This window comes from Dama dama, chromosome 12, assembly GCF_033118175.1.
Source record: "Dama dama isolate Ldn47 chromosome 12, ASM3311817v1, whole genome shotgun sequence".
Taxonomy (NCBI): domain Eukaryota; kingdom Metazoa; phylum Chordata; class Mammalia; order Artiodactyla; family Cervidae; genus Dama; species Dama dama.
Window position 1 is genome coordinate 11,953,115 of NC_083692.1, and position 14,802 is coordinate 11,967,916.

The window sequence follows — 14,802 nt, forward strand, 5'->3', positions numbered from 1 at the left end:
AAAGATGACTGTAAATATGTTTTGTGGTCTCCTGAAATTAACAGTTTACTAAGGGAGACAGGTGCATGACCAAATAATTTTATTATAGCTTACTACATTTAAAAAAACTATGGTATACATAATGTACTATGGGAACCTTCTGCATTGGGAGATACAAATGAAAGGAGACTGGGGTTTGAAGGAGAAAGTTTGAAAGATAAGAAGCATAGGTGGGTAGGTGCATAACAATACACAGGCAAGTATCCTCAACTAGGGACTTGGCAGTAAGGTTTCTTTCTAGTAAAAAACTATGAGATCATCCCTTACTGTCAGAGCCAGGCCACGATGTTAATTTTTGTGAAAGGTTTCTAGATGAAGTTAGACTTAGCAGAGTATCATCTGAAAAGATACCATATCCATCAGGAGGGAGAGTTTGAGCAGAAACTGAGTGTGGACAAAGGAGAAAGGGAGATGTACTGGAACAATCTCCATCCAAACTCTACCCAAGAGAATGGAACACACTTGTTACTGTGGTTTGAAAGCCCTGACATGTAGTTGGACATGCCAGGCTGCCATTAGAGTGATGCCATTTAAATGTAGTTTCATGAAACAGACTCCTCTGGTCAGATTTCCAGTTCATTAAGCAACATTCTGATTATAATTTGCCTTCCCAGCTAGATTGGTCTACAGGGAGAAAACATGCTGGTTTACACTGACATGAGCATTCTGATCCATATGGCAGTTATGGTTCTCATTGTAAACTAATGTAGTAAACTGAGTGATATTCTAGTCTGTCCACCAGTCTCTTATGAGCTTAATGTGCTCTACTGCTGAAAGATGACTTGCATCAGAGGACCAGAAAGCAGTGAAACTCCAGCTCCTAAGTCTACAAAGTTGAGCTCCTGGCCAGGAAGATGTACTCATGAAGGTAAACGTGTTCTCAGGACCGCTAGCTCCATTTTGAAATAACACAATTTCAGAGTGAGTTGTTCAGATGAGATATGGCTAGAAGAGACACATATAGGTGTTCTTGAGAAGCTGCAAGTATGAGAGAGTGGAAAGGAGGGAGATGAGGTGGGAGAGAAGAGCAGAAGTCAGGTTGTGAAATCACTGTTCTTTTGTAGGGAGGGTATTTCATTCATTTTTTTTTTTTTTTTAAGTAAATTGAACTGCTAGGAAATTCATGTGTGATTATTTTGCTCAAATACCATTCTGTCTTTCATGGTGAATTTTCATTGAAAAAGCCTTTTGTTATTTTAAATTCAAGTTGATTGGTTAACCATATAATCTTCCTGCTTATTTTGTGTTTACTAGGGTAGGTGAAGATCATTAGGCTACTGTGTGATGTCTGAAGGCATAACTAGCCAGCCATTGTGACTTTTTGGTCCCTGTTTATCCTTACAATTGTAGTAATTCTGTTCTTTTCCTCTAAGCCTTGTGGAATACCACTTGAATGTCTCTAATGAATTTCTTATGAAATTGTGTAAGCCTAATGACGGAGACTAATGCTGAAGCTGAAACTCCAGTACTTTGGCCACCTCATGAGAAGAATTGACTCATTGGAAAAGACCCTGATGCTGGGAGGGATTGGAGGCAGGTGGAGAAGGGGACAACAGAGGATGAGATGGCTGGATGGCATCACCGACTCGATGGACATGAGTTTGAGTAGACTCCAGGAGTTGGTGATGGACAGGGAGGCCTGGCATGCTGCAGTTCATGGGGTCACAAAGAGTTGGACACCACTGAGCAACTGAACTGAACTGAACTGAATGACAGAGTTGTTTTGACTAGGGGGCGTCCCCAAGCCTTGTAATCTCTTATAGGGTTCTTGAGAATCTCCTTTTCATGAAGTATATTTACTTACTTGAAAAGTAGCTCTTTCTTACCTCTATTAAATTTTCATGACTTAAAGCCTTTATGTAGTATCACTGAGTTTGGAAACTTAGACCTTTTTTTTTTTTTATATTAGTTGGAGGCTAATTACTTCACAACATTTCAGTGGGTTTTTTCATACATTGATATGAATCAGCCATAGAGTTACACGTATTCCCCATCCCGATCCTCCCTCCCACCTCCATCTCCACCCGATTCCTCTGGGTCTTCCCAGTGCACCAGGCCCGAGCACTTGTCTCATGCATCCCACCTGGGCTGGTGATCAGTTTCACCATAGATAATACACATGCTGTTCTTTCGAAACATCCCACCCTCACCTTCTCCCACAGAGTTCAAAAGTCTGTTCTGTACTTCTGTGTCTCTTTTTCTGTTTTGCATATAGGGTTTTCGTTACCATCTTTCTAAATTCCATATATATGTGTTAGTATGCTGTAATGGTGTTTATCTTTCTGGCTTACTTCACTGTGTATAATGGGCTCCAGTTTCATCCATCTCATTAGAACTGATTCAAATGAATTCTTTTTAATGGCTGAGTAATATTCCATGGTGTATATGTACCACAGCTTCCTTATCCATTCATCTGCTGATGGGCATCTAGGTTGCTTCCATGTCCTGGCAATTATAAACAGTGCTGCAATGAACATTGGGGTGCACATGTTTCTTTCAGATCTGGTTTCCTCAGTGTGTATGCCCAAAAGTGGGATTGCTGGGTCATATGGCAGTTCTATTTCCAGTTTTTTAAGAAATCTCCACACTGTTTTCCATAGTGGCTGTACTAGTTTGCATTCCCACCAACAGTGTAAGAGGGTTCCCTTTTCTCCATACCCTCTCCAGCATTTATTGCTTGTAGACTTTTGGATAGCAGCCATCCTGACTGGCGTGTAATGGTACCTCACTGTGGTTTTGATTTGCATTTCTCTAATAATGAGTGATGTTGAGCATCTTTTCATGTGTTTGTTAGCCATCTGTATGTCTTCTTTGTAGAAATGTCTGTTTAGTTCTTTGGCCCATTTTTTGATTGGGTCATTTATTTTTCTGGAATTGAGCTGCAGGAATTGCTTGTATATTTTTGAGATTAATCCTTTGTCTGTTTCTTCATTTGCTATTATTTTCTCCCATTCTGAGGGCTGTCTTTTCACCTAACTTATAGTTTCCTTTGTAGTGCAAAAGCTTTTAAGTTTCATTAGGTCCCATTTGTTTAGTTTTGCTTTTATTTCCAATATTCTGGGAGGTGGGTCATAGAGGATCTTGCTGTGATTCATGTCGGAGAGTGTTTTGCCTATGTTCTCCTCTAGGAGTTTTATAGTTTCTGGTCTTACATTTAGATCTTTAATCCATTTTGAGTTTATTTTTGTTATGGTGTTAGAAAGTGTTCTAGTTTCATTCTTTTACAAGTGGTTGACCAGTTTTCCCAGCACCACTTGTTAAAGAGGTTGTCTTTTTTCCATTGAATATCCTTGCCTCCTTTGTCAAAGATAAGGTGTCCATAGGTTCGTGGATTTATCTCTGGGCTTTCTATTCTGTTCCATTGATCTATATTTCTGTCTTTGTGCCAGTACCATACTGTCTTGATGACTGTGGCTTTGTAGTAGAGTCTGAAGTCAGGCAGGTTGATTTCTCCAGTTCCATTCTTCTTTCTCAAGATTGCTTTGGCTATTTGAGGTTTTTTGTATTTCCATACAAATTGTGAAATTATTTGTTCTAGTTCTGTGAAAAATACCATTGGCAGCTTGATAGGCATTGCATTGAATCTATAGATTGCTTTGGGTAGAATAGCCATTTTGACAATATTGATTCTTCCAATACATGAGCACAGTATGTTTCTCCATCTGTTTGTGTCCTCTTTGATTTCTTTCATCAGTGTTTTATAGTTTTCTATGTATAGGTCTTTTGTTTCTTTAGGTAGATATACTCCTAAGTATTTTATTCTTTTTGTTGCAATGGTGAATGATATTGTTTCCTTAATTTCTCTGTCTGTTTTTTCATTGTTAGTATATAGGAATGCAAGGGATTTCTATGTGTTAATTTTATATCCTGCAACTTTACTATATTCATTGATTAGCTCTAGTAATTTTCTGGAAGAGTCTTTAGGGTTTTCTATGTAGAGGATCATGTCATCTGCAAACAGCGAGAGTTTCACTTCTTTTCCTATCTGGATTCCTTTTATTTCTTTTTCTGCTCTGATTGCTGTGGCCAAAACTTCCAAAACTATGTTGCATAGTAGTGGTGAGAGTGGGCACCCTTGTCTTGTTCCTGATTTCAGGGGAAATGCTTTCAATTTTTCACCATTGAGGGTGATGCTTGCTGTGGGTTTGTCATATATAGCTTTTATTATGTTGAGGTATGTTCCTTCTATTCCTGCTTTTTGGAGAGTTTTAATCATAAATGAGTGTTGAATTTTGTCAAAGGCTTTCTCTGCATCTATTGAGATAATCATATGGTTTTTATCTTTCAATTTATTAATGTGGTGTATTACATTGATTGATTTGTGGATGTTAAAGAATCCTTGCATTCCTGGGATAAAGCCCACTTGGTCATGGTGTATGATTTTTTTAATATGTTGTTGGATTCTGTTTGCTGGAATTTTGTTAAGGATTTTTGCATCTATGTTCATCAGTGATATTGGCCTGTAGTTTTCTTTTTTTTGTGGCATCTTTGTCTGGTTTTGGTATTAGGGTGATGGTGGCCTCATAGAATGAGTTTGGAAGTTTACCTTCCTCTGCAATTTTCTGGAAGAGTTTGAGTAAGATAGGTGTTAGCTCTTCTCTAAACTTTTGGTAGAATTCAGTGTGAAGCCATCTGGTCCTGGGCTTTTGTTTGCTGGAAGATTTTTGATTACAGTTTCGACTTCCTTGCTTGTGATGGGTCTGTTAAGATCTTCTATTTCTTCCTGGTTCAGTTTTGGAAAGTTATACTTTTCTAAGAATTTGTCCATTTCATCCAAGTTGTCCATTTCATTGGCATAGAGCTGCTGATAGTAGTCTCTTATGATCCTTTGTATTTCAGTGTTGTCTGTTGTGATCTCTCCATTTTCATTTCTAATTTTGTTAATTTGGTTCTTCTCTCTTTGTTTCTTAATGAGTCTTGCTAATGGTTTGTCAATTTTGTTTATTTTTTCAAAAAACCAGCTTTTAGCTTTGTTGATTTTTGCTATGGTCTCTTTAGTTTCTTTTGCATTTATTTCTGCCCTGATTTTTAAGATTTCTTTCCTTCTGCTAACCCTGGGGTTCTTCATTTCTTCCTTCTCTAATTGCTTTTGGTGTAGAGTTAGGTTATTTATTTCGTTTTTTTCTTGTTTCTTGAGGTCAGCCTGCAATGCTATGAACCTTCCCCTTAGCACTGCTTTTACAGTGTCCCATAGGTTTTGGGTTGTTGTGTTTTCATTTTCATTCATTTCTATACATATTTTGATTTCTTTTTTGATTTCTTCTATGATTTGTTGGTTATTCAGAAGTGTGTTATTTAGCCTCCGTATGTTTGAATTTTTAACATTTTTTTTCCTTTAATTGAGATCTAATCTTAGTGCACTGTGGTCAGAAAAGATGACTGGAATGATTTCAATTTTTTTGAATTTTCCAAGACCAGATTTATGGCCCAGGATGTGATCTATTCTGGAGAAGGTTCCATGTGCACTTGAGAAAAAGGTGAAGTTGATTGTTTTGGGGTGAAATGTCCTATAGACATCAATTAGGTCTAGCTGGCCCATTGTGTCATTTAAGGTTTGTGTTTCCTTGTTAATTTTCTGTTTAGTTGATCTATCCATAGTTATGAGTGGGGTATTAAAGTCTCCCACTATTATTGTGTTACTATTAATGTCCTCTTTCATACTCGTTAGCGTTTGCCGTACATCTTGTGCTCCTATGTTGGGTGCATATATATTTATAATTGTTATATCTTCTTCTTGGATTGATCCTTTGATCATTATGTAGTGTCCTTCTTTGTCTCTTTTCACATCCTTTATTTGAAAGTCTATTTTATCTGATATGAGTATTGCGACTCCTGCTTTCTTTTGGTCTCCGTTTGCGTGAAATATTTTTTTCCAGCCCTTCACTTTTAGTCTGTATGTGTCTCTTGTTTTGAGGTGGGTCTCTTGTAGACAGCATATATAGGGGTCTTTTTTTTGTATCCATTCAGCCAATCTTTGTCTTTTGCTTGGGGTATTCAACCCATTTACATTTAAGGTAATTATTGATAGGTGTGGTCCCGTTGCCATTTACTTTGTTGTTTTGGGTTCACGTTTATACAACCTTTCTCCTGTCTAGAGAAGATCCTTTAGCATTTGTTGAAGAGCTGGTTTGGTGGTGCTGAATTCTCTCAGCTTTTGCTTGTCTGTAAAGCTTTTGAATTCTCCTTCATATCTGAATGAGATCCTTGCTGGGTACAGTAATCTAGGTTGTAGGTTATTCTCTTTCATTACTTTCAGTATGTCTTGCCATTCCCTTCTGGCCTGGAGGGTTTCTATTGATAGATCGGCTGTTATCCTTGTGGGAATCCCTTTGTGTGTTATTTGTTGTTTCTCCCTTGCTGCTTTTAATATTTGTTCTTTGTGTTTGATCTTTGTTAATTTGATTAATATGTGTCTTGGGGTGTTTTTCCTTGGGTTTATCCTGTTTGGGACTCTCTGGGTTTCTTGGACTTGGGTGACTATTTCCTTTCCCATTTTAGGGAAGTTTTCAGCTATTATCTCCTCGAGTATTTTCTCATGGCCTTTCTGTTTGTCTTCTTCTTCTGGGACTCCTGTGATTTGAATGTTGGTGCGTTTCACATTGTCCAAGAGGTCCCTGAGGTTGTCCTCATTTCTTTTGATCCTTTTTTCTTTTTTCCTCTCTGCTTCATTTATTTCTACCATTTTATCTTCTACCTCACTTATCCTATCTTCTGTCTCCGTTATTCTACTCTTGGTTCCCTCCAGAGTGTTTTTGATCTCATTCATTGCATTATTCATTTTTAATTGTCTCTTTTTTATTTCTTCTAGGTCTTTATTAAACATTTCTTGCATCTTTTCAATCTTTGTCTCCAGGCTATTTATCTGTAACTCCATTTTGTTTTCAAGATTTTGGATCATTTTTATTATCATTATTCTAAATTCTTTTTCAGGTAGACTCCCTATCTCCTCCTCTTTTGTTTGACTTGGTGGGCATTTTTCATGTTCCTTTACCTGTTGGGTATTTCTTTGCCTTTTCATCTTGTTTAGATTGCTGTATCTGGAGTGGGCTTTCTGTATTCTGGAGGTCTGTGGTTCCTTTTTATTGTGGAGGTTTTACCCAGTGGGTGGGGTTAGACGATTGGCTTGTCAAGGTTTCCTGGTTAGGGAAGCTTGCGTCGGTGTTCTGGTGCATGGAACTTGATTTCTTCTCTTTGGAGAGCAATGGAGTGCCCAGTAATGAGTTTTGAGATGGGTCTATGTGTTAGGTGTGACCTTGGCCAGCCTGTATGTTGACGTTCAGGGCTATGTTCCTGCGTTGTTGGAGAATTTGAGTGGTATGTCTTGCTCTAAAACTTATTGGCTCTTGGGTGGTGGTTGGTTTCAGTGTAGGTATGGAGGCTTTTGGACGGTCACTTATTACTTAAAGTTCCATGTAGTCAGGAGTTTTCTGGTGTTCTCAGGTTTTGGGCTTAAGTCCCCTGCCTCTGGATTTCAGTTTTATTCTTCCTGTAGTCTCAGGACTTCTCCAACTATACATCACTGATAATAAAACTTCTAGGTTAATGGCGAAAACATTCTCCCCCATTAGGGACACCCAGAGAGGTTCACAGAGTTACATGAAGAAGAGGAGAGGGAGGAGGGAGATAGAGGTGAGCAGGAGGAGAAAAAGGGGGACTCAAGAGGGGAGAGACAGATCTACGCAGTTGTCTGTTCCCAGAGTGTTCTCCGTAGCCCAGACACCCACAAAGATTCACAGAATTGGATTGGGAAGAGAAGGGGAAAGGAGGAAATAGAGGTCTTCTGAGGTAGAAAACGGAGAGTCAAGATTGGGAGAGAGTAATCAACACACTCCTGAATAAAAATGGGAACTGAATATTGGATTCTTAAATGTTCACAATTTATATCATATACTGAAGAACAAAAATTAAAAATCTAGAGTAGAGGTTAGACTCTTAAAAAATACTATATTAAAAATAAAAACCAAAACACACACAAAAAATTTTAGAAATATATATGAAGTTCGGTTTAAAAATAGGGCTTCTCTTCTTTTTTTTTTTTTTAAGGTTATAGTGTATTGAAAATGAAAATTAAGGAGTAGTAGAGGAGTACTAGAGGACTTTAAAAGAAATAAGAGAAAAAGAAAAACAGAAAATAGAAGAGAAAAAGGAAAAAGAAGAAAAAAAAAGTTTTCCCTAATTAAAAAAAATCAAAGAAATCTATGAAAATGAAAGTTAAGGGTAATGGGGGAGTAATAGGGAATTGTAAAGGAAAGTAAAAGAGAAAGAATAAAAAAGAAAAAAAAAATTTTTGTTTTCTTACTTAAAAAAAAAAAAAAGTAAAGATATATCTAGGAATTTCTCTGGAGCTGTTGCGGTCAGTGTGGGTTCGGCTCAGTTTCAGATGGCTCCTCGTTCCAGCTTACACTTCTCGATATCTACAGGCCCCTTCCGGTGTAGTCGGTGTTTTCTACAGGGATTTTAATCTGTTGCACCAGTCCCTTCTGAAGCGGTTCTCTTTGTTTATTTGGCTTCTGTTTGCCGGTCTCTTCAGAGCCTCATTTCCGCCCTGACACAGGCGGGCAGAGGTGGACTTTTATTCAGGTAGCTAGTTCCGTCGCTCTGCGGGGAGGGGTTGGCACTGCGGCGAGAGGCTGGCACTGCTTTCTCCGTCTGCGCTGCTCAGGCTCCTGGCTGCTCTATATGGAGCGCGCCCCACGCTGCACGCGGTTCCAGCCCTCGGGTGTTCCACAAAAGCGCAGAACAAAAAGCTGTGCCTGCTCCCTCTGCCTTCCCTGTCCGAGCGGTCCAGGCAGCCAGGGGCTTGACGGGCGCACTCTCCCTGGGTGCGGCGCGCCCACTCCCTTCCGCTGTCCTCGTCTCAGTCTCTGCCGGTGCCAGTCGGGTGCGCGCGCCTTCTGCCCTCCGCGTCCCCAGCCCCAGTCCCCGCCCGTGCCGGTCGGGTGCGTGCGCCCTGTGTCTCGCCACGACCCTCCCGGCGGATGTCGACCATCCAGAATCCCAGGAGACCTTTGCTTAGAAACTGGAGGCCTGTTTGCAGTGCGGCAGGGGATGCGGTCCTTGGGGCCGAGCCTGCCCCCTTCCCTTCCCCCCTGCCTCCTGCCTCCGGCGGGGCTGGGCCGGTCCGCAGCCTGCGAGCTCTTCTCTGGACTTGCTAGGTCCCTTTGTTCTGCGAACGGCCAGCAGTGTGTTCGGGCCGGTTAATTTTCTCTCTCTCTTTTGCTCTTCCACAGTTCAAGTTGGCAACTCACAAAAGCTCCCTCCGATTGTCCTCAGGGCACTCAGGCCCGGACCCTACCCCAAGCAATGCCGCCCGCTCCTCTCCATTCTGCCCCCACTTGCTGGTGGCGGATGCGGGTGTCTGGGGTACTTTTCTGCTGGGAGCTGCTTTTAGGCTCATAATCTGTGGGTTTTATTTATTGTTTCCCTCCCAGTCAGGTTGCCCTCCGAGATTCAAACACTTCCCCCAGGCCCGCCAATGCGAGGGTTTCCCGGTGTCTGGAAACGTCCTCTATTAAGACTCCCTTCCCGGGACGGATCTCCGTCCTTAGCTCTTTTGTCTCACTTTTTATCTTTTTTTTTTTTTTTTTTTTCTTTTTGGTCACTTTTTATCTTTTATATTTTGTCCTGCCTCCTTTCGAAGACAATGGGCTGCTTTTCTGGGCGCCTGATGATCTCAGCTAGCGATCAGAAGTTGTTTTGTGAAGTTTGCTCTGCGTTCAGTTATTCTTTTGATAAATTTGTAGGAGAGAAAGTGGTCTCCCCGTCCTACTCCTCTGCCATCTTGGCTCCTCCCCCTCAACTTAGACCTTTTGAAATGGTGTTTTGATGAGATAAAGGTAGCAGTAACACTTTTTTTTCCCCTGAAATAAAGAAACCTACTTACTTGACATTTTGCCTTTTCTAGTGTTTTACTAATGTTTACTGAAAACTCAAAATCAGTTTGTGACATTGGCTTTTACTCTGATCCATTAATGGCACTGTGTTATTAAATCGGTGAAGAATTTTTTAAAACTTTTTTTTTCTTTTAGTAGCAGAATTACTGTAGTATTTTTTATCACGTATCTGCTCACTATTTCACTCATTATCGTACTTCTGAATTCTCTGTTACTTGACATCAGTTAATGAGAAAGAATAATAAGTTATTTTGGTAACATCAAGGGGCAAATTCAGATCTGTTTTTTAATGTGCTTCTTTGGGTTTGTTGTACAGATATGACATGTGTTTCTTGTCTTCACTTAATAATTAACCTCTGATTTTATTTCTTACCAATGCCTCTAGGAAAAACATATAACCAACGAAGAAGAACACCGTAGGAGGATGGAAGAGGCCAGATTGCAGCTCAAGGATCAACTTCTTTGTCTGGAGACAGAACAGGAATCCATCCTTGGGGTGATAGGAAAGGAAATTGATGCAGCTTGTAAAACGTTCTCCAGGGACTCAATGGACAAATTGAAAGTAATTACTAGTTGCTATGTGCCTTTCAGTTAGTTTCCTAATATATAATTATAATACGATTTAATGCATAGTTACCTGGTCATCACATTTTTATTCCAGAGAGTTTTATGGAACAAAATAACATCTTACACTGTTTAGAATGAGCTATTTTATCTATTGCACAGTCATGGTGAAAGAAAGTTACTCCATGCTGTTACTCCACAGAATTGCTTGTATCTCACTCTGTAAAAGAAAATGTCTTACTAGAGAAATCTTTCAAGTCAAGAAGCCTGGAGTTTGAATTTTTTATTATCATAGGCCATTTTTATTGTTGTTAGTATATTACTGGCTCACACCTATTGAGTGCTAGCTATATTACACATACTGTTTTAATTACAGTATATACATTCTCTCTCTATTCTGAAACCACCCTGTCCTTTAGACACTCACATTAAATCCATTTTAGGCAAGAAAAAGCAGGACTTAAAGGGGATAAGTAACTTGCCCCTGGCCATGTGTCTAGTCTGAAGCTAGAATTAAGACTTCAAATATTGGGTGTCTAACTCTGGAGCTTAAAGAAGTATCTACCATGCTATTTGCTTCCCTGTTTAAACAAATTGCATTTTATTTAGTTTTCCTGTCTTTAAAATGAATTATTGCCACTAAATTTGTAGTCCTAGTGAAATAATAAATAAAAACAGAAGTAATCATGGATGTTCTTAATTCCTTGAAGTAAGTACCTCCTTACACTCTAGGTCCTAGTACTGCTAAGTTATATACAAAGAGCATTGCAGTGCTTTGGTGTGGTATGACCACAGTACATTATAGTTTAGCCCATCATTTCCCCTTGTAGTTATTTCATTTGATGATATAACAGCATTCAAATTATCATATTATGCATTAAGGTTTTTTTTTAATCTTTTCAAATATTGTCATTCATCTTTTTTTCTCATATAAAATATTCTTCCCTGAACTACTTTCCCCTCTTTTTTCCTGTTTTTTTCTCCATCTTTTTTGTTTTTCTTAAATAATGTTTTCAAGAACATAAAATGATATTCTCCACTTGCGCTTTAGGATTCAGCTTTAAAGGAAATATTTCAACTGGCAGAATTTGGCGAAGTTGATGGAATTTCTACAATATATGTTTTTGTATACTTTTCTTTTTTAAAGTTCAGATGTCAATTTGAGAGGACTGTGAGCCAAATACAAGAAGTAATTAGCTTTAGGGGAAAACTAACTCTTTCTGTCCTGTTACAACATTCGTTTATTCTGTTCCTTGTCTAATACTGCTTTATTTTTATTTAGAACTTGTTGACATATATTTAAACCCTTGAAATCATAATTTTATCTAGAAGATGCACAGATTTACTATCGAATATTTATTCTCTGTTTAAGAATTTATGTCAGAATGGCTTGTTTTCAGCCAAGTAGAGATATAAAAATAGGAACATTTGGATTGCGTTATATATAAACCTTGTTATTTACAGACTAAAACGGATCAATTACAAGCTAAAGCATAGTGTGTATGTAGTACATTGCTTAAATATTTTATTTCTTTATATGATTCAGATTATCCTTCTAACTTACTATTATGAAAAGTACCCTATTCTTTAATAGGCTTTCAAGAATGTGGTGGTAATGGGTCTTTACACCTCTTTACCTGGAGAAAGACTAATTCAAGTCTAAGTGATGGGTGGAAAGTTAGTCTATGAGAATGGAAATTCTATTAAGATTATTTTTAGGAATGCATTTTTTTTTATTGTGGATCTTTTTCCATTAATAATTTTTGTTGTTTCATTTCTATAAAATTGAAAAACAAAGGGATACTCAAGAACATAACATTTGTTCTCACTTCACAGAAACCACCAAAGTGTTTATTAAAATTGATTTTTTGCTTTTAGTTCAGAAATGTAGGTGAGATTGGTGGTCTTTGTAAAATATTTTCAGAAATGAAGTAATTCCAATCATTCCTGGTCATTTGTTGATTTTTGAAATATTGCTGATGAAATTTTCGGCCATTTTATGTAGAAAGTGACTGTTATGGAATGGACCAAATAAGAGATATGCAACAAAAGAGTCTGTGAAAAGTCTTTGGGAATGTTGGCATTATTTCTAATTATAGTTTCTTTTTTCAACCACCATATTTATTACTTATTCCACATTAGTAAGTGCATGCAGTATTTGAAAATCTGTTGTTAGACACTTATGGAACAATTAGAAAAGTGTTTGAATTAAAGATACAATATTTTCACAGACAAATCTTTGGTAATTCTAGAGATTTTCCCCTAACACTTGGTCAGAGTATTCATTTCTTTGTAGAGCATGCAGAGAATAGGCTTTGGATCAAGACAGATGGAGATTCAAATTGCAACTCTCCAAATTGCTAATGTATGACCTTGGATGAGTTATGTAATCTCTGTTTGCTCTAAGAATTCATGTCCTATTTATAAGTTGGGTTATTATGAAGATAAAATAAAAAAGATATAGGTGTACATCATAGTGTGATGTACATGCTAAGTGTATCATATCTTGCACTTAGTAGTGCAAGATAGCAAGATCAACTAATGATTTCTCTCATTATTATGCAGAGAGTTTTTTGTAATGTACTCATATTGCCAAGTATATGGCTTCTATTTCTTTAATCTTTTTATGACAAATAACTGTTGTCTTAATAGACTTTGTGCTCTTGTCATAATAGACTTTGAAGTGTATTTATTGATAATTACATCTTGATATGCAGTTAGTAGTGAAGTGATAATGGTGTTCTGTATGTCTGATATTGTGCCAACACCCATTTTATTTAATTTATACCCTGGCCTCATGAGGTAGTTTACTCACTTTATAGATGATAACCTGCAGCTTAGAGAAAAATTAAGTCATACCATTTATAAGTGATTAAGTGACTATTTTCTTAAACACTAAACTATATATAAATGTATAAAGCATGTTGCAAAATATAAACATTGTTTTATTTCAGATTATTTTGGTCTTTAATCTTGAGTACTGTATCTTAGGTCACTGCAGACTTGAGATGATGACATAGGTCAATGAAAAAGAGTAATAAAGAACAACATAGTCAATGATAAGTGGATGGTTACAAATATTCAACACAGTAGAGAGGTAGAAAAGGAAGAAAGCACTGTGAACTAGAGATTAAGAAAAATCTCATTGAAAAAGCCGGAAAGGCCTGAGAATTGAGTGAGATCTAGATAATGAGAAAAATGGATGATAGAAAGGTTATATGAGACTACAGCACTCTTGTACGTGGCATGTGGTCAGCGCTCGTTGTGCATTCATCATGTCTAAATGAATTACCTAATGCTATTCCTTAGGGGAGTGATGTGCAAACACATCAAGAAGTATAGAAGTATTTGAAGATAGGAACAGACATTGCATGCAGAGGGATAAGATACTTTGAAGCAGAAAATTTCTAGGAAAAACCGATGCAGAAATTTCATGGATAGCACAAAGTTCAAAGGGAAAAATTGAGAAGTTCTTTTGTGTTTACAATTATGAAGTGATTGACAAACTTTGAGTAGACTTTTACCAGTAATAAGGCAGAACCAGCTGACAGTAATTTTATAAATTAGTTGGTGTGAAGGAACTCAGGGCATCTCGTGTAGACAATCTATTTATTGTAGAATCTTGTTACCATCATGAGTTACAAAGCGATGTAGGTGTGAAGTTATATTGATTATGTTCTGTCATTTCTATACAACCATTAATGAGACAAAATAGCTCTCATAGTATAAAATTGAGGAAGAAAAAATGAGACAAAGAATTAAGTTTTATGTAATTACATCTGACTCACTGTGAAATACATTATCTGGAACAAGACTGAGGAAAAGACACAAAAATGAAGTAAACTGGTGTAAGTGAGGCTGCTTGCCATGCAGAACTCCATGGATCAGCCTCAGAGATTTGAGCTTCTCAAGAGCCTCAAGAGCCTCGAGATTCTCAAGTAGTAGCACTTGAGAGTTGAGTCATATGTGTATACATGAGCTAAATATTTAGTGTTAATACATACATTCATACATGTTTTCATACTGATGTATACATATATTGATACATATATACATGCTTAATAAATAGGCGTTAAATAAATAATAGTTTGGAACTGGTTTTATACTTGCTGTGAACTTTCTTTTTAAACCCTTAGGTTTAGAGACTGAACTTTTGGATATAATGGTGTACAATCTTCATTTATGTAAATTCATTTCAGGGAGGTACCTACTTCTAATTGATGACTTCCTCTTTCTTTGTAGGTTTTTTCATCTAGTCCTGATACCAATTATGACCCACATCGCTGGTTAGCAGAGAGCAAGGTAA

The 14,802-nt window shown here is 37.7% G+C and overlaps 1 protein-coding gene across 1 annotated transcript in view; it reads left to right on the forward strand.

Annotated features, from left to right (window-relative positions):
- CEP128 (centrosomal protein 128) overlaps positions 1-14,802 on the forward strand; it is a 452,428-nt gene that overhangs the window by 180,883 nt on the left and 256,743 nt on the right. Inside the window, exons 16-17 of the mRNA XM_061156507.1 lie at positions 10,318-10,494; positions 14,739-14,798. Coding sequence (XP_061012490.1) covers positions 10,318-10,494; positions 14,739-14,798 — 237 coding nt within the window. The remainder of the gene's footprint in view (positions 1-10,317; positions 10,495-14,738; positions 14,799-14,802) is intronic.